The sequence below is a fragment of the Lepidochelys kempii genome, chromosome 7, assembly GCF_965140265.1.
Source record: "Lepidochelys kempii isolate rLepKem1 chromosome 7, rLepKem1.hap2, whole genome shotgun sequence".
NCBI classification, from domain to species: domain Eukaryota; kingdom Metazoa; phylum Chordata; order Testudines; family Cheloniidae; genus Lepidochelys; species Lepidochelys kempii.
In genome coordinates, this window is record NC_133262.1 from 40,286,066 (window position 1) to 40,307,344 (window position 21,279).

The 21,279-nt window shown below is 38.4% G+C and overlaps 1 protein-coding gene across 8 annotated transcripts in view; it reads right to left on the reverse strand.

The window, feature by feature from the left end:
- Nucleotides 1-21,279, reverse strand: part of ATP2B2 (ATPase plasma membrane Ca2+ transporting 2) — a 422,428-nt gene that overhangs the window by 32,035 nt on the left and 369,114 nt on the right. For all 8 annotated transcript variants that reach the window (XM_073352334.1, XM_073352327.1, XM_073352326.1 and 5 more), the window contains 4 exons: nucleotides 12,834-12,940; nucleotides 11,776-11,967; nucleotides 5,100-5,313; nucleotides 1,191-1,402 (listed from right to left, as the gene is read on the reverse strand). In XM_073352334.1, the coding sequence (XP_073208435.1) occupies nucleotides 1,191-1,402; nucleotides 5,100-5,313; nucleotides 11,776-11,967; nucleotides 12,834-12,940 (725 nt within the window). The remainder of the gene's footprint in view (nucleotides 1-1,190; nucleotides 1,403-5,099; nucleotides 5,314-11,775; nucleotides 11,968-12,833; nucleotides 12,941-21,279) is intronic.

Here is a 21,279-nt window from a genome sequence, read left to right on the forward strand (position 1 = left end):
GGTACCTACATGTCTGTTGATGGGCAAGCCTAGTCCTGATGCACAACTCCTCACACGTGCCTATGTCCCAGTAGGATTCACAACCTAGGCTTTCTCCCACCTATCTCACCTGCTGGGCCCAATCTGGAAGGCATGCTCAGAGGCCTGCCCAAAACACAGCTGGTGTGGTGCTGCCACCCCGCTTTTGCTCAAGAGCAAAATACTCCAAATGGTTAGAGCATTCACCCAAGATGTGGGAGACCGGGGTTCAATTCCCTTCTCTAACTGATGTGGAGCAGGGACTTAAAGCCAGGTCTCCCACCTGCCAGGAGAGGGACCTAAACATCCCCAATCTCACATGCTCTCTGGCCCATTGCATATTCAATTATTTTTATAAAAGTGGAAATACTTCAACAGGGCAAATTAAGAGAGACCTAAAATATTTCACAGCCCAAGGGTTAGGGAGATCTCCGGGAATACAGGGGATTAGGTGCTTAAATATCTTTAAATAGTGAGCCCTTAGTGACTTTGTGGAGCTGCAGCATTCCCCACAAAGGGCTTACCAGGTGATGTTTGGCCTAGGACTGTACAGAGGAATGGATGATGTGGGACTAAAAGAATGACACCAGGGGAAAGGGAAGCTTTCTGCAGTGATAGCCAAACCTATTTCATGCTGGGCTATTAGTGAAGAATACTCTAGGGATATCTGATGGACCTCTGGATCCCAGCTGCCATGAAGGAAGTGGGTCAGTACCTGTGCCCATTATTAACAAACCAACTTGTTCATCCCTACTACGGACAATAGTAGTAAAAAAGGGTAAAAAGTTATTTGCTACCATTAGTTAATGATAATGTTATTTATAATCGCCATGGAAAATAATGAGACTTCTTGTTTCAGCAAATCAGTTACTCATTGTGATTAACCATACTTCTTATAAATCTTAACCATAAGTGTTCTTGTGAAAAAGTAACATACTATACTCTCCTTAGCTTGCTTTTACTAGGTTTGTAAATATTAAGTGTTCTAAATTACCATTACTGATAGAAGCAGTATTTTGATTAAAGCAGAATAGGTCTGATACAGGATGAATGAGCATTTGGATTGATAAGAGACAACCATGGTCACAAAAGCATTTGGTTTTCCAAAGAACAAAGACAGAAAAATTGTACATTTCTAATGAATAGTTGCTATTTCTTGCATGAATGATTACCTGTACAGCAAATGTACCCAGTACAATAGTGCAAAATATAGGGTTTCTAAAAATGCCATCAAAAACATTCCTCTCGCCATGGATTTTGCGTGCGTTGATTTCATTGAATAGCTGCATCATGACGAAGGTATTGAAGATAATGGTGTAGTGCTCAGAAGGAGGAGAGTGGAGTGGTGCATTCCGACCACTGTCAATCTTAAACATTTTTTCACCTTAATGCAAAAAAGAATAAAAAAGTTTGTTTCTGCTATCAAAAATTCAGCCTTGAGTTTGTGTTGTATTCCCATTCCTTCTCATGGGCTGCCTCCTCGGTCTTGTGTTGTTTTGTTTTGTTATTTTTTAGCAGCATTGCTTCCACAGTTACTACAATGGAGGCATAGTTCACAACTCAGTTAGCAAAGAAATACAGAATTCCCACTGTGAAGCTTCATAATGTTGACTATAATCCAGTGACTCAATGTACCAGCTCAAATGATTTTCGGTAGGGTTTTTTCTCCCACCAGGTAGGAACGACTCTAAAGAGTCATTTCTTTCATCTCATTTAGTCAGAGCTGGAGACTTGTTGACGCTGCATTTGCCATTTCTAAAATAATTAGCAGCAACCATCCTTCAACAGTCTCTGCATATTACCTCCTAGTATGCCATATTCTTGACAAGCAGTCAAGGATATTAACTAAAAAGAACAGCAGCTAACACCACCACCACCCAATTTTAAAATGATTTGTTTTTGTCCAAGCACGTAATAGGAGATCAGACTATTATTTAGATAACTGAGAATTGATTGTCAATATTAAAAAAGGCAATATTTTGTACAGTATGAACAGTAATTGTAGAGGTTACATAACACTTGGAAATACATCTACACACAGGGCCACTTTACTTATTCACTATACTATTCATATCACAATTCTTAACACACATATACCTATATATAAAAAGAGACCCTTAGAATAAGGGCAGAACATTAATCTGTATGAGTAAAGAACAGAGATAACATAAATGTAAAGGGGAACTTTTGCTTTGCAGCAAACTTTAACAAACGTTTGTTTATACCAAACATCATTTACTTGGACAATATTTTTCCGGGCTCCCAGTGGTGTTACTGTTTGAATGAGGGGCTTCCACCTCACAAACAGTTATAGCTCTGAGAGAACTGCAGTAAGATCATATTCTACCAGTAGAGTCATCAGAGAACTGAACTTTGCCTTTGATGTTTGAGCAGCTCCAGTGAAAATCAATGGGAGCTGTGCACATGCATCCAAAGGAAGACTTTGGACTACAGTTTTTTGACATACAAAAGATGTGATTATATAAATGTAGCATTATAACTTAACTACAGGTTTGAAGCTGAAGATAGAGCTGAGACTCTTAAACACAGATTACAGGATATGTATAATCATTACCAAAGACTTCAAACCAAATAATGAAGACCATTATGAAAGGCAAATGGATTTACGCTTAAATCTGATTGAATTTTTTCCTTGACATGATTATCCATAATTAAATCTTCAAAAATTCCATTTCACTGCATTGCTTCATTCCAAAAACAGGATCTACTGCTACCATGGGATAGAAGTAGATAAGGTTGCATGTAACTTTCCATTGCCCACTCTTCTCCCAAGGCCATTAGAAACATACTCGTTTTAAAATTTGGTAGGTCAGGCCTGGGACCAAGATACAATTTTTCTATGCAGCAGTTTAAGTGAACAGGACAATGGCTTCTAGATTTATGACACTCGAAAAATAGAGGCAATCAGCATCCAAACACACTTGTAACATTTTTATTGCCAACTTATAGCAGAAATGGGAAAGGAGGAGGAGGAGAGAAAATGAATTTGATTTGCTGAACTCTTATACAGAAGATTGTTGATCAGAGTCCCGTTTAAACAGTTAACTTATGAATTTGATTTGCTGAACTCTTGTACAGAAGATTGTTGATCAGAGTCCCGTTTAAACAGTCTGGAACTGTGGATTACTGGCCTTGGGAAACTTAGCATAGCACATCAAATGATTCCTAAGATTTCACTAAAAAAAAAAAGTGTCTAGCCCTTTTCCTTACTGAGGCATTCCTCAAATTGCTAACCTGATTGCTAGGAAGCCTATTGGAAAAGAAAGAAGCATATTTTCTTTTTACCATGTAGGATACAGCTGAACCTCCTGAAGCTCACAAGGGAGGCTGCTGCTGCATTTCCTAAGGCTCTCAGGAAATGGTGTGGGCTGTATGCCTCCTCAGAAATATGAAGGGGGCTGGGGACTCCCCTGAGGCTCACTATGTGTAGGGGGCAAAGGTTCTTCTCTCCTGCAGGCCTTCAAGAGGGGTCCTTCTCAGCCTTGGGACGCTCACTGGAGGGCCACCTATAACTCCCACGAAGCGTACAGGATATTAGACTTTTAGATGCACCAATTATGAAGGCTCATGTGCAGAGTTTAGATAGTCATAGGCTGACAAGCTTATTGGGCTTTCTAGGGGCCACCAGAATCCTCCTGCAAACAGTAGGTACTAGCTGGGGGAGATCTCCTCTTCCCACCCCAACCTCAGAAACTTAGGCTCGTTATAGGCCCCTCCTTTGCTTTAATAGGCTTGTCAGCCCGCCTAGCATCCAAAATAGGCTCATAGCTGCAGGGAGGAGCCTGGCCCTCCTAAGGCTTGTACATACATGAATGTACATTCATGACAACTTACTAGGGAGTTTATTATATAGCCTGTAAGATATATACTTCAGGTCATCAACAAATGCCAATTTAACATCAGTTAAGAATCAGTTAAGAATTAGATAGATAGGTCCATCAATGGCTATTAGCCAAGACAGTCAGAGATACAACACCATGCTCTGAGTGTCCCTAAGTCTCTAACTGCCAGATGCTGGGAGTGAACGACAGGGAATGGGTCATTCAATTGCTCTGTTCTGTTCTTTCCCTTTGAAGCATCTGGCATTGGCCACTGTCGGAAGACAGGACACTGGGCTAGATGGACCACTGTTCTGATCCAGTACGGCTGTTCTTATGACATATTGTCATGAATACAGTACATTAGCCCCAACTGCTAATTATTATCATCAGCCCCTTGAGCAAATGCACTAATTGACATAGAGCAAGAGTGGCTATTATTCATCCTGGGTTATTCCTTGCAATGAGAAACAGTCCTTTTCTCCCCTATATCTCAATGTCCCCAAAGACCCCATTATAGAAGAAAAGCATTCATCATCAATAAAGACTGAATTAGTGTAAGACCATGAGTAGAGGGCTGAAATAATAAATTAGCCAATTTTTTTTTCCTTCCAGCAGTCACAGGTGTTAAATCCCAGAATGGAGTCTATTGTTTGGTCTAAATAGATTCTAATTACTAGCTTGTTTGTCTAGATTATCCAGAAGATAGTATTTATCATGGAAGAATACTGAACAATATTATTAGTTCCCAAATTGAAGTGGCTTTTTGTACTAGCATAACTTGAATCTGTACATTTCAGATTCAACACAAATAAAATATTAAGTTTCCTAGTGAAAAGGACAAGGCTTGAAATTTGAGCTTAGAAACAGACTGACCAGTTTGGTTAACACCCATACTGACCTAAATCTTTGCCAATGCCTTGAACCTACACTTTTCTTAATATTCCAGAAAGCTAGATTAAGCATATCCCACATTTTTACCAAGAAGATATGAAAGGTTCCAGAATGATTCCCTCCATCCCGTCACCCTCCAATTGGGGCTGTTCCATCTCCCCTTATGTCTTTTGGTCTGGAGCATGTCTCAGGTGAGCCTTGACTAAAGCTTAATGCAAATGTTTGGTACTTTGGAATATGCAGTACATTGTGTGGCACATAGCTAGAGATCAGGCCACTTGTGAATGAAGCAGCAGCAAGCTACAGCAGAGACCTAAAGTGAACAAAAATATGTTTTGTTTATCTTACCAACGAAGAGAAGCGTAAAAATGAGAGTGAGCTGGTAGACAGCATGGCCCAGAATGTTCTTCATCATGGTACGTGATATAAGAGGTTTGTTTCTGCCATATGGTCTCCTTAGCAGTAGAGACTCTGTAGGGGGTTCAGTGGCCAGAGCAAGAGAAGCAAAGGTGTCCATAATTAGATTGACCCACAGCATCTGCACAGCTTTCAGTGGAGAGTCCTTAGGAGACAAAATAAAATATAATGTGTTGCTTTGTTTTGGCTTGCTAAAATGATCACTGTCTCCACCATTTCTTCCCTTCACACTCAATGTCTTATTGTGCTGTTGCAAGGTAGTAACTGCAAAAAGGGTACAGAGCTGAGCAAAGATGAACAATCAGATTTATCTCCAATCATTTCAGCCAGCAGCATTTGCATCCACGCACCTTATTTAGCATCACACTAATCCCATCTGAATAATTTAATTATACAATATACCATAGAGCGTTACCCATATGGATTGTTTTTAAATGTTCTAGAAGTCAGGTTTGGGTGACTAAATATGAAAGACCATCAAAAAATATGTTTTCCTGGGTTGGGACAGAAAAAACTATATTAAAACTTAATTTAAAATATCAAGTTGAATGTGAATTTATATCCAAATTGTGTCTATAGTTTGCTGTAGTACACACATTGTGTTGCCTGGAATTGATCAAAATCTTGGAACAATTCAATGTGAGATTTCGATAAAATAAACTTACAAAATTTGAATTTCTTTTTAAACACAGAAATAAACTATGTTATACAGCTCAGATGTGGACTGAATGTACTCAACATCGTGTTAAAATCAAGTAGGGAATGAGAAGACTGATTCATCTACTAAATCACAGGAAGAGTCATTAGGAACTATGAAGCAAAATGTTCATGCTCTTCATCAAAAAATATTCACTGGACACCCAAACATCAATATTGCTACCAAAGTGTTAACAGATTTTGGTAGGATTAGGTATTTATTTTCCAAACTAGATTAGCAACCACTAGAAGGAGCTATTTGCTCATTTAATCCAAGATGGAGACAGCCTAAGGTCACACCATACAGGGCTTTAGATCACATTACAAACAAACAAACAAACAGAAAACCTAATAGGTCTCAGGTGAAAAGTAATTGACAAATAGAAATATATATTAAATTGCGGTTTGGCTGATGGTCCGTTCTCAGTAACTATACCTCACTGGACTAATAGTAACAACATGTAATTGTGTTTGCTTCTAAGAGCCATAGCAAGGAAGAAAGAGGTAGAATTTTTTTCTTTCAACACATATGAATAATTCTAGTTCCTGTGCCTTTAGTGTGAATCTGAAATAGACAGCATTAGTGAAATCTATTTTCAGACTCAGAGAGAGAGAGAGAGAATTCTCAAAAATGATATGAGATAGCACTCTGACATTTTATCACATAACAGGGATAACTTACAGCAGGGGTTCTCAAACGGGGGGTTGTGACGCCTTAAGGGGTCACAAGGTTATTACGTGGGGGGTCGTGAGCTGTCAGCCTCTACCCCCAAGCCCCGCTTCACCTCCAGCATTTATAATAGTGTTAATTATTTTTAAATTTTTTAATTTATAAGAGGGGGTTGCACTCAGAGGCTTGCAGTGTGAAAGGGGTCCAGTACAAAACTTTGAGAACCATTGACTTACAGTGTGAAACTTTGAAGATCACAGTATTGTTGTTATGCACCATATATTTTCTACCATGGTTCATAGGTGAGGCAAAGGAGTGTCAGAATAATTTACAGACCAAAATAAATACCATTAAAAACACTTGTTTGAAGCCTGCACTTTTCTTCAGAGATGTAAATGTTTATTTTTAATGAAGCCTTCTCAAGCTTTTATATCAGTTTCAATACCAAGGACCAATTGCTGTTTGTCCTTGGTATTGGAGACAAACTGTAAATGTTTGGTCTCTGTGGTGGCTTGAAATTACAGTCTTGATCTCACTAGGGACACAATAAGTTGATTTTCCTGCAAATAAAGAGACTTGTATTTAAAAAACAATGTTCGGGTTTGGCCTACTTGTGGGGGAGGAGGGGGAGAGGCAATCTACTGCTTTGGCAGACGTTGGGCAAGCTAGGGAGCAGAGACGCATTAGCTAAGGAAGATTAGTCAAGATTCTTGACTTCCTGGCCATGGACAGCATTAACTGGGCTTATCAGGAGGAGAAATCAGTTCAGCCATTTGATATGCCGCACCAGCAAAAGGAAGTGCCTGTATTTGTAGGGATGGGGGGGGAAAGTTAAACAAAGGATAAGCAGGATTAACTAGGTCCCAGATTTTGTGGTTTTACCAACATGGAAAGGCCCAAAGCAGTGGTGACCTTATGCTAAGGGTTTCACCGTCATGGCTTACAGACTCCTAGTGCGGAGGTACCTAATATACATAGAAAGGGGGAAACTCAATCAAGTTTTTAATGAAGAATTTGCCTCATCCTATTTTCACATTTTGTATGGTTAACAAGAGAGCTGCACAGGCATTTTCTATTTGGAGATAACTTTAGAAGCTAGAATTGCTGCCTCAAGTGTTCATCCCCACATCAACGAAAATGGGATCTGTACATTATTTGTAATAAACCGTCATGTGGGCACTCACTAAGGCCTCAGGTATTCCTGTGAATAATCTTACAGCCAGTTTCTCTCTTTGACCCATCTTCACACAAGTGTAGACAGCAGTAGTCAGCTTGGGCAGCAGCACAGTCTCACCAGTTCTCTGTGCCAATCGCCCCGAGTTCCTAAGGTGCCTCTAATAATTACCAATGTGCTGCACAGCTCAGTCAAGCGTAAAACCTCGTTCTAAGCCCAAGCCCAAACATTAACACACGTTAGTTTGAGCAACCAGCGTAATGAAATTTCCACTGCAACTCTACCTGGTTTCTGATTAGTGGAAACTAAGGAAAATACCTATCAGACATGGAGTTTAGTCTTCCATCATAGTTTTTAGTCTTGTGCTGACTCTATGCAGCACAAGAACTGGTAAGTGGGATGCAAGCTGAATGTTCTTTTGGCACTCTCTGGCCACTGACTAAATGGCCAAAGAATCCTTTGATCTGGTAGGTGAAGTTCAAAATAATACATCATCATGTAGCCTCCAACGACTGTTGGGAGGAAAGATGTTCACCTGAGATCACCACTTATTTGTCAAGTTCTTTTCCATTTGACCTTGGAAAAGACTACTATTTGCCTAAAGGTAAAAGTCCCTCATATCAAATGATGCTACACTTTATCTTGGAAAACACTTAAAGTACAAATCACAAGAGATTGGCAATAAACCACAAATCTATTGTGACACATACAGCCTCACAAATTTTAGAGCTTGTTATTTTTGAGTTAAGATGACAAGCTGTAAGGGGATAGAAGGTGTTTTAATCCTTACATTTTAACTCCCACTTGTCTCTCAGCACACACAAACACTCGCCTACATAAGCATCTTTAATGGGACAGTGGCTATTTTGCAAAACTTTGAAACATTCTCTAGGTACAAACATTTTTACTGCTAGTCCTATTAGATACAAGTTTAACAGAAGCTGTCCAGTCCGTTAAAATCTTCTTGCACACTTCTTGATATTTAGTTCCAATCTTCAGGTGATCAGTACAGTCTAATTCTATTTACTGTGCAGTATTATTAACCAAAAGCACAGACGACTCCTAAACTGTTAGGATTTGTCAAATGCTGCTTTTTAGAATGCTGGAGTATATCAACACTAAGTAACATGCAAAATAATACCTTATAAATTTCTGAAGCATCTTTCATCCTCATTATACAGGAGTTGAAGAGTATAGTGACAGTTGTACTTAAGATAGTGTTTCATTTCTAAAGTGCGTTTTCAAGTACTTTTAATTTTTGCCAAATTTTTAGCCTTGTCAGCTGAGACTTTCAAGGTTTAGTCTTTGCCAAAATATGAATTCTGTTTTAAAGTCCAAGAAAAACTCATCAATTTTTGAGTACGGAGCGTTTTAAAAAATGTAACCTTTTACAAACAACTACAAAGCGATTCCCTGCCTCTCTCTTGGGGTTTGCTATTCTATTGTAGAATTAAACAATTTCAAATAGATTTATTCTGATAAAAATGTATTAACCTTGGGAGATGAGTTTATTTTTAACAGAATGATTGTAAATTCAAAAGCATAGGACTGTGGGAAATGAGTTTGAAGGAGCAGGGAAGATAGTTACAGGTCACTTGGGCAAAACTTTTCTTCATTATATACTTTTAGGATCTGGTTCAATTCCTGTTGGAAGCCAATGGAAACACTCCCAATGTCTTCAATGGAAGTTGAATAGAGTCCTTGGACTGGCAGGGGGAAAAAAAAATCACAGAGCAAGCTCTGTATACAATTTTTAAACATTAGTAATTTCTTTATTTGAAAAAAATATATTTTCAAACACAACAAATTAACTACCCACACAATTATGTTTGAGTTATCTAAGCGCAAAAAGGAACATCATTATTTAAGAAGTGGGTTACATTTTCTTTCAAGCTCACAAAGTAATTGAAAATTGCTGGAGACCAAGCATGAGAAATTTAATCCTACAAGAACTGTTTTGGGGAAGGAGGCAGAGTAATGATCGAATGACTGAAAACAGGGATTTAAAAGGAAATAGCCACCTCAACCACAACCATGACATCAGCGACATGATGCTGTAATAATTCATTTTCTGTAATATTTGTATTTTCCTCTTCCTCCTTAGTTACCAGCCATTAGCCCTTAACACTAAATATTCTTTCAATATGCTTTGAAATATTCCTGAAGGGAAAAGGCCATCACCTAACCTCTGCCTCCTCCCCATCCACAATATTTCCTTTCTTCCCACCTGTCCGTAGGCTCAATTGTGACGATAAGGCATGGCCAAAGTAGGGATCAATATGGAGGTGCACCAGCAATTCACAGGAGAGCAAGGAGATTGTTGCTACTTTGCTTCCCTTTGACAGGATACAACAGGTATTTCACCTGGTTAAGGTAATTTCCACTGGCTTCTGTAAAGCCATTCCTGCTTCCTCTGGTGAATGGCCCTATGATCACACAGTCCTTGTGCCCAGAGGAGTTAAATGAACACAGTTGTGTCCAGTCCCTGTGAAGGTGCTCACCAGGGCCACCGGGGACTACTTGAGACCTTTCCACACCTTGCCAAATACAACTGAGACCCGAGAATTCAGAAGAATAAGTTGAAAGGAGCTTAACCTCTCGGCTTAATGGAGAGACCAGGTCTCAAGTTTCACGTAATGATTCCATGACTGCAATGTAAGCGTACTCCTGAAGTGTGGCTAATGACTTATTCATTGTTTTGCTCATAGGTGTATGTGTCAGAGATGGAATTTACCTGCAGTGACAGACATGTACATTTGTGTAATGGGCAGTAAGGGGAGCTGTGATGTTCTCACAGGTGTGCATTTCTTCTATCAAGCTTAAGCTTTTGCAACAGCACCTATCTCCAGTATATGCCGCTCTTGAGCATTGTTATTTTGGGGCTATGGTGTAAATGCTAACAGCAATGTCCTTTGCTTTTTAATATTGGAGGAAGAAAACCCACTTTCTCCATTAGTTATACACACGCCCCTGCCCCTTGCTGAACAAAATGAGACAATAAAAAGGAGGTATGCTTATTAAAAAGTGGTGATGTTGAAGTGGAGTTTACTTTGGTTTGGCTTTTTCATGTGTGTTTGGTGAGATAGGTACATATGTAGCCTTGCACGTTAGTTGTGGCTAGGGCTGCATCTTAGGGTGCATCTACGTAGCAAAAAACCCAGCACCCGCAGAAGGGTCAACTGACTCGTTCCCACTTGGGCTGGAGCCCAAGCTTTGAACCCTGATTTACACTTAGAGATCTTCCAAACACAGCCATTAACACACCTATGAATATGTAGGTCTCTGCTGTGAAGAGGAGAGGCACAGAAAACAAACATTTAAAACACATCAGATGTCTTTGTCCTTTTAAAGCATGAGTAGAAAAATTAGGCAGGGTATTTGAGCGAGTGACAAGTACTTGGCTGAATAGGGTGACCAGATGTCCTGGCGTCATAGGGACAGTCACAATATTTGGGGCTTTGTCTTACATAGGCGCCTCTTAACCTCCACCCCCATCCCAATTTTTCACACTTTCTGTCTGGTCACCCTATTGCTGAATAGCACAAAGCTGTTGATTTTTGCTCCATTTCTCATAATGGATAAGGTTGCTAAAATAAGATGTAAATGAGGATAGCGATATTAGCAATTAGAACAGATTATTCTGGGGAAAAAATTAGTCAGAAAGACATTTCTGTATATGATATTTTTTGTTTTTAATTATTTGAATCAGAAAACACAAAGCACCAAAATGTTTTCTTCATTTTTAGTTGAAAGTTTCCCTGTCCAGATTACTTCTAAATGACAGTGCTGCCATCTTGAATGTACCAGCAATCGCAGTCCAATCAAAAGTAATACTTCTGGGAATATCTGTATGACTGATAAAATGAATGATTCCAGATGTAACTCTGACATGTAACTAATGATTCCCAAACTTATTACCCAGAAAAAATGCTTGCTAACTATACTGTAGGAATTAAGAATACAATGGTGACCAGTTGAAAGCATCTGTTGAAATTGGGTATTTGGCTCTTTAGATTATCAGGCAGTCCAGTATCCCTGCTTCACGTCATCTCTACGACTCAGCTTACCTGTGTAATACATGCGCCAGTGAAAGCCACAATCACAGCCACAACGTTAACAGTAAGTTGGAACTGTAGGAACTTGGAGATGCTATCATAGACATTACGGCCCCACATTACAGCCTTCACAATGCTACTGAAATTATCATCCGTCAAGATAATATCTGAGGCTTCCTTTGCAACATCAGTACCTGCAATACCCTGGAAAAAAATTGCAGAAAATTATGATAAAAATGAGTTATTGGAAAGAAAAAGCAGTAGTTAGAAAATAGATCTTTGGACATCCCTTCCCACTGCACATTTATGCTTTGACCACTGAATGAAATAATAGTATTTGGTGAGTACATGCTGCGTCTTGGACATGTTGGATAATAGGTTTGGAGGTATGCGCCGATAGACAGCAAAGGAACACCTTGTGATGAACTATTTGAGTATTTTATGATAGCAACCGATGCTGACTAAGGGAGCGAACATCCATGTGTCGCTGGAGTTCTCATGTTTGGTTTTTTTTTAAATATGCATATACAGAATTGCCAGCACAAACTGGAATTGCACAGCTCAATTTGAATTCAGCATCTATTATGCTGTCAATTTCTTCTGTTTTCAGATGCTGTTGCAGTAGTGCCACAAAATGTTGGAGGACTAGTAAGTTGTATTTGGAGGTGGATTTTTACCAAGTCAAAATAATGTCCTATTAAATTGGAGAGTGTTCTTCCTGCGCCACCTTGCTATCAGGGAGAATACTGAATGCACTTTCCTCTACTGGCATCAGCATTCTGTATATTTTCAATATTTATTTTGATAAGATTCTTGCAAAAATCAGCCAAGCAAAACTCCTCCTCTGTTTATCACAATGTGTAAAAGTGGATTCTGAAACTGCATTAAAACTGCTGACGTGCTGATTACAGCCATTTCTAGAAAACGGAAACTTCTCCACATGCTTCTTGCTTCACTAAATGAACAATCACTGAACCATTTCACTCCATGTGTTACATAAACAGAAAAACTCCCTTTAAGCAAATCTATGATGCAAATAAAGTGACAACTGGCTATGTTCAGGGTCATACCATTGCAAAGCCAACATCGGCTTTTTTAAGTGCTGGTCCATCATTGGTTCCATCACCAGTCACTGCAACAACCTGCCTCTGCTCCACCTGTGTGCTGTCAATAATACCTGCAAAATATATCGACAATACATAGAATATTCACCTTAAGAATAAGAGGGTCCATTCTGAAGCAAAATATCTGGCTGATGTGTCATGGGCCCCCCCGCCCCCCCAGAGAATACAGATTTAGTTCCCATGGAAAATGACGTAGTAAGCCATATAAGTGACTCCTGCCATCATTACGGAGGATCATACGGGGACTGATCCTGCATCCAACAAAATCATTGGCAAAACTCTCATAAGCTTCAATAGGAACAGGATCAGCCCATTATGTGTTTCCTTGTGAAAGATGAAGATTTCTACTATTTGAAACTTTGTTTCCCAATATTATCCACTGAGGCCGCAATTCCCTGATTAACTGTAACGGGACTTGAGTATGTGCTTCAGTGCCTTGTTGAATGAGGACAGACTTAAGAAACAGCTTAAGACAGACATACATGCTTTCCTAAATCCAAGCCTTCATTGGCACATCTGGCTTTTTGGGACATCTCCAGGGAAGTTTAGCCTACATACCCAGACCAAAACTGCTATTTTCTGGAGCTATATTAGGATTTTCCTCAGACATATTCAGCTCTGCCAAGTACTGAAGTGACGAATAAAGCAATATCAACTAAACAAGAAATTTTGAAGTAATACATTTTAGTGTACTAGAAGTATAAATAATAATAATGCTTCGTATTTCTCTAATTACTTCCTTCCAAGGACCTTAAAATGTTTTATAACAGGAACAAATTCAGTCTCCTCTCATCCTGATGCAATAGGAAAGTATTTTCCACACTCTACAGATGGGGAGACTGAGGGAGTGATTTAAATTACTTGCCAGAGGTCACACAAGAAACATTATACTTTAGTCATAAGATCATCATTACACTAAGTTTCATTTCCAAATTTAATTTGGAGTACATGATGAGTTGTGTTTATTGCCTTTGATACACATGCTGAAAAAAATGCTATAATTAAGGCCTGCATTGTTATTTAAGCAAAGTCACAGAGTTAAATCTGTTAGATTATAGGATCTAATAATTACTAGTTATTGAACCACTCGTGTATGCTATGTTTATTGTATATACAGCAAACTTTTCAAATTTTGTTATATTGAACATCAAGATCTTAAACTTTTATATCCACCCATAATTTTCTTTCTGTAATACAGAACAATATGCTAGATCTTTAATATTAAAGGCGATACTAATTCACTAATAAGGCTAATTATTGCTATTAATCATTTAGGTATCATTTAAGACAATGTTATATTACAGACTGCAAATAGGAATTGCTTCACACGGGAGCATATTGTGCTAGATCAGACACTGAATGAACCCAAAGGAGGTATAATAGCCTGACGCCTAACTATACAAAAATAACCATTCCCATAAATGACCAAATGAAGGAAGACACTGTCCAGATAAAGGGTAACATTTACAGAAGCATTTGAGTGACTTAGGAGCCTAACTCCCCTTTTCAAAAAGGGCACACACACTGAGACATTGAGTCCCATTGATTTTCAATGAGACAGAAGCATTTTTGACAATTTTACCCAACATCCATAGACTGTATTTCAAAACTAGGGTTTGCTGCTTCTCCCATTGAAGAATGGGAGCTTTATCACCAATTTAAATGTAAGCAGAATCAGATGCAAAGTATTACATGTGTTAACAACTTCCCAGATTATTAAAACTAGTTTTTATTTTAATTGATTTTAATGTTCATAATTTATTCTGGTTGTTTAACCTTTCCACTTAAACCAGCTTGGATGGTGAAACTAGATGAGCCAGTTTAAATCCCCCTGAGACACCCATGTCTGCCATTCTCCTGCAGTGCTTCTAGTTGCCATGCATAAGTAATCCCTATTATTTGTTCCCATTTCCCTGGGCTCTGTTGTCATTTCGGTCAGCTTAATGTGATGGAAGGTGACTGGCCCATCATGGATGCTACCATAAATTAATAAATACAAAGTTTCATTAGGTTTTTATTTTTATCGTTGATTACGTTTCTATTCTCATACTCTAGTGTAGTGTTCTCAAAGTGCAGGGCACATCCATAAAGGACTAGCTGGGGACTGACAGTTAAGAGAGAGCTGAACTCCTCTCTCTGTTGCTATTCTTTCATTTTAAAGAAATAAGTTTCTAGTTACTGTAATTAAATATTCAAAACATGAAGAGGATTATACCTGAGTTTGCAGAGAGCCTGAAACAATAACTGGGATGTGAAATGTCCAGTACATTTCAATGAGAGCTAAGTCAAATGCATATAATGGCATTTTACATGTAAACATTATTAACTGTGTCACTGCCCATCAAAGCATGTAACTTGAACTACCAGTGTGATGCTGTGGCCAAATGGGCTAATGCAATCCTTGGATGCATGAATAGGGGATTCTCAAGTAATAGAGAGGTTATTTTACTTCTGTATTTGGCACTGACATGGCCTCTGCCAGAAAACTGTTTCCAATTTTGGTGTCCACAATTCAAGAAAGATGTTGAAAAATTGGAGAGGGTTCAGAGAAGAGCCATAATTATGATTAAAGGATTAGAAAACATGCCTTATAGTGACAGATTCAAGGAACAAAATTTAGCTAGTTTAACAAGATTAAGGGTTGACTTGATCACAATCTATAAGTACCTACATGGGGAACAAATATTTGAAAATGGGCTCTTCAGTCTAGCAAAGAAAGGTATAACACAAGGAACTTGAAGTTAAATTCACACTGGAAATAAGATACATTTTTAATTGTGAGAGTAATTAACTATTGGAATAATTTACCAAAGCTCATGGTGTATTCTCCATCACTGGCAATTTTTAAAATCAAGACTGGATGTGTTTTTTTTCTAAAGGATATGCTCTAGGAATTATTTTGGGGAAGTTCTATGGCCTGTGTTATACAAGAGGTCAGACTAGATGATCAGAATGGTCCCTTCTGGCTTTGGAATCTATGAAAAAAGATAACTGTCATAATATGAAGATTTTACACCTGCGTTTCCCAAAGGGGAGGGAAGCAGAAGCTATATAAATTAAAGAAAAAGGCGCTTAGCAACAAATGTTGGAATTGTCGGGGGCATGACTGGTTTAATTGTCCTGATTGGGAGCTCTGCTTGCAAATGTTTGGAATACACTGCACTTAAATACTGCTGCAGTGTTTGGGTTTCCAACACATCAGGGTAAAGTGTAAATGAAAAAAACCAAAATATTTTAACTGGAACTTTTTTTGTTTGTTTTTTTTTAAAAAGACCACGTAAACATTTCTGTTCACATTCAGTTTTGTAGCCCTGAAATTACATTTGTTTGTATTTCATTAACAAACAAGGTCTAGACTACCTGGAAGTTTGCCTTTTTACCACATGAACGTAATCCCTTTCATTTTACATTAATCCAGTCTCATAATACTACTTTTATGTATTATGCTTCATAATAAAGATGCTGAAGGAGAACTCATAATGCTTTATCATTAATACATCACTAATACATTTGTCACAGTGTGTCATGGTTAACAATACCTACATTTAAATGGAATCATTTGGGACAACTCAGTTTATAGAAAAAAAAGGAAGCATTTTAATGCACTTTTAATTTAATTACATTTATTTCAATAGTATAGAAATCTTACCAAGGTTTCAGACTTTCACAATGGTTATGAAAGTCTATCAGTCCAGGTACAAATCTACTCACATCTACCCTTACCCGGGGGAAAATTATCATGAAAAAATTAGTATTTAAAAATTAACAAAATAATATTACTTGTGCTCCCTTCCGGCCTTAAACTCTATGAATCCGTGAACTGGAATTTTGAGACTCTTGTTTAATTAGCCACAGACATACGGAATCTTCTAAAGTTGTAAACAAAGGGAAATAAGTTCCAAGGATGGTCATTGTATTGCCTAGCGGAACTATATTTGTTTCCCTTCCTAATCTGCTTCTGTTCCTGTGCCACAACTGGTGTATGACATGCAATTCCCATCTGTTCTTCATGATCTCGTTAAAATGGAACACAGTGGTATCTTGGAGAAAAAGCCTCTTTATTAATATCATGGCTAAATCAGAACAGTTCACCCTTTTAGGTTTTAGGTCAATAAACCACTAGAATGCAACCAGAGAAAAAGAGGTCCTACCGCAATGCCAATGGTTTTGATGATATCATGGAACAATATAATCATCTAGTGTCAATGAAACTGAACTATATAAGATATAGGGCCAAGGTAGAGAAGAAGAATGTCAGTGGTATGAAACACAGTCCAAGTTCATTGGACACTTGCATAGACTCCTTAGAGGAATACACAGCTTCTGTGAAGGATATTTCCTTCTTATTCAATCAGCTGAAAAATCATGACAAAACTGGTCCAAATAGCAAAACCACCAGTAACTTGGATCCCATAAAAGACAATCATCATACCCCAGGACATACCTTTGTGAAAAGCTCTCAAATATTGGATAAACTATCTGGGGTAGATGATCCGAGATTGGGGAGCAATAACCATCCCACCACTCTTGATAAAGTTGAGGCTTATCATACACCCAGAAGCACTGAAAGCTCTGAGCAGTGTACTGTCACTCCTTCCAGAGCCAATTAGTGTTCCTCTAGACTTACTAAAAGTCAGAAAAGAGCAAGTAGGCTAAAATCATCACTGAAGGCAATCTTCCAACCTTCCTGAAGGATGCAATTATCTGTCCCGTTCTCAAGAAACTAACAATTCCCGTTTGCATTGAAATGATATTTCGCTTGTCTACAAATCAAGCAACTTTAGTATAAGGACTAGAAAGGGAGCTGAAGTATATTGCCTCTTCTGGTGGCATTTGGCTAAGACAGTCTGTGACTGAATTTTGAGACTAGTGACAGGCTGGGGAGAAAGGCATTTCAAGATAAATAGGCTTTGATGTTTCCTGACTAAGCCAAAAAAATCTCAGAGAAGGGAGTAAAAATGTAAAATGATTAAAAGAATTTTCCTTGCTAGGACCTATCACAGCACTTCTCTTTCTCGCTAATGCTTGTGGAAGAAAAAGTAATCTTTTCACCAGTTTCCATGAGGTTATGATTTCTTGACCTCCAGAAGGTTGGAGTTACTAGGATCTGCTAGTCAAACTGCAAATACTGATGAATTTGAGTTGACTAAGATTTCATATATACTAGAACTTGAATAAATGATTACTTTATTCTGATTTTTATAAGGTCTAATGATTAGTTTGTGTTTTCAATGTGTGCAGTGATTTGCCTTGGATATCACCAAATAAGCAACACCATTAGCTCTTACTATTTGGTTATTTACACTTCTTTCTTCACCTCTTGTTATTAACACATCCTTTCATGTTCATCTAATAATTTTTGAAGATACTTTTAAAAACCCAGCACCGAAGCAGTTAGTCTCTTGAACCCACCATTCTTTTGCAAAGCACTGAAAACCAGATTCCATTGCCACCTGACATCTGCCAACATCCTGGGCCTCTCACAATCGGTCTCCAAAGTGAAATCATGGCAAGGATAAACTGCATTAACTGCTGACCTCACAGTGGTTATGAACTGAGACCTAACCTCAATGCTTATATGATTCTACTACCTCTCTTCTGCCTTCATAGATTGATTGCAAGGTCCTGATAACTCACTGACAAGGTTTTGTAGGAGTGGACTTAATAGCATTCTGAAGGCTTCAATCTTTCCTCTGAAAAACAACCCAGACTACTGTGATAAACAGCTCCTTATCCTCCAGAACACTCAGATGCAGCATCCTGAAAAGATCAAGACTTTTTAATCTTATTTTTAACATTTGCATGTGATGTCATGGTGATACACACTTATCATCAATATGCATCTTTACATCTTCACTTAAACATATACCACTAATGCCATCACAAAGATGTGTCAAATGCTGGTGAGAGATAAGCACTTGGACGAAAAACAGCTAGATCAGGCTTAACCCAGGTAAGACTAAAGTGATTTGGTAGGAAAATGGAAATACTGTGAGCAGCCTGGCAGGACACTGATTTCTACCTTCATCAAGGACATCTGCCTTCCATTTGACAAATTAGCACCAAATTTTGGGGATTTACAGAGCTAATCCTAGTTAATGATAGTTGCAGTGGTGAGAAATACTGAGAAACTAATGCTTCTTTTTGGACCAGTACCTACCACAGTTATCCGTTTGCTTGTCAATTTCCATATTAAACTATTAACATTCACTCTACCTGGCACTGAAGGTTGAGACTCCAGCTTGCAAAGCACACAGTAGACCATTTCCCAACCACCCACAGCACTTCAGACCAGTGCTCAGAACCCTTTACTGGTTTATCATTCATTAATAGAGCCAATCAAGGTTCTGGTCTACAGCTTACAGGTCCCACTGGGCAGAGACCAATTCTCCGTTCATGACCTGCCTGGACAACTACACTCATCTAAGACAATGCAGCTGAGGGTGAAGCTCAGAAGAGCTGGCAATTAGGGATCTTTGGTGGAGGGCCAGTGATTGTGAAATGGCCTATAACAGGAGACCAGCATGGGCTATTTTCAATATAAGATGAAAATCGACCAGTTTGCAAAAGTCTCCCTTAATAATTGAGGAAAAAGAATTAATAATAAATATATTTGTATAAAGAATATAATGACAAAAGCAGGCTCACACCAAAAAAAGGTGATGAGCAAGGTCCACTGTATGAGAACCTTATTTATGGTACTGTGTTTATAGGATCTGTTATAGCGTTCAGTGAAGAATATCGATAGGGATGGGACCTGATTCAGAGAATGGGCACTTCACTACAACTCCATTGGTTCACAGTTTCTGTAAGAATATATTTTGGTTTCAAATGCTCACTTTTAGAGTGAGAGAAACAGTTGATGGTAAACAACTTTAGTCCAGTCAGATGCTTACATACAGAGTTTTAACACACAGCTCCACAAGATATGGAAGAACAACTCCAAGAGTCATGTGGTTTCCCAAACTATCTCCCCTTACATATCTCTGATCCGAACCCCTCAACATGATCTGGATGTAGCCATAAGCATCTACTACTCCAGTACAGGACAACAAGATCTCATATACAACTTAAAATGAAATATATCAACTCACATGTCTCCCTACCTTCAAGGAGCTGTTAGATCAAATCCCCTCTGGATCATATTACAGAGATTATTAGTCAGCAAGTGTGTCTTCCATTTCATCTATAAGTAAACCCCTTTCTACCCGCTGCTTAGATCAAAGGCATCGACAAGTGAAGCCTTAGGTTTCACTTCATTGCAGCATAAATGCCAGGTTATTTTAACACATCTCAGTAGCAATGCCACCCTTCGAGTTATCTGTAAAATACTATTTGTTTTAAAAGAACAGAACAGATTGGGATTTAGTTGTCCCTTCCCACGTCTGCCAATAAACTGAAACAATGAGAGACAAGGAATGCTAGAAATATGAAGATTCCAGGCACACTTATGTTTAGGCACTATTGGTCCACTATGATGGATCACCTAATATGTATTTCTTTTACAAATTTAATACAAGCAATTGTATTAAATATATCTTCTAAAAATATTTGCTCAGCTCACATCAACCTTTAAAATTTAGATACATTTCCTTACTTTAAAACTTTTACAGGCTCTTGGTTAATCATATAATAATTTAGAGCTTTTACTTAAAAGGAAACTTGAAATAAAATTAGTCACAGTTAAAACCCTTCTTCCCATGAGGCCCACTGCCAATTACTGTGTTCTTACAATCAGATTACATTTTTTTCTATTCTGCTGCTATGTGAATGACTCTCAGATGTAATAGGGGAAACTGACTGACTATAGAAAGAACAGTGAAACTGACTATTTACAAGAGTGTTTCAAATCCAGAAGTATACTGATAAAAATATAGAAAATAATTTTTCCTCTAGTTTCTTTCAGTTTTGTTAATCTTAGGACCTGGATCCTGCAAACGTACTCACGTGAGTTGTCCCATGGACTATTCACATGCAAAAAGTTAAGTGTTTAAGTGTGTGCAGAATTAGGCCCTTGGGATGGGGGGTGGGGAGGGATGTAACTTGTAACAACAGTGGGTACATTTGCAGACAGAACTGTGATATAAGTGCCTGGTGCTCCAATATAAACATTACATACTATTAGAATGAAACAGAAAAGAATATGACTGCAGACCCTTGTCCTGCAATCAGATCAGCAGATGCAGACACCTGAGCCCATGCAGAACCCACTGATTTCAATAGGGCTGGAGCAGACACTTGTTTGGGAACATCCAATTACTAGACTGAGGCCTTAAAGGGTAACCTCAAAGCACCATGGGGCTGCTACATGTTATATACAGAATACATATTATAAAATGCATGCACACGCACACACACACACACAGGGGATTCATTTCTAGATTGAAATAAA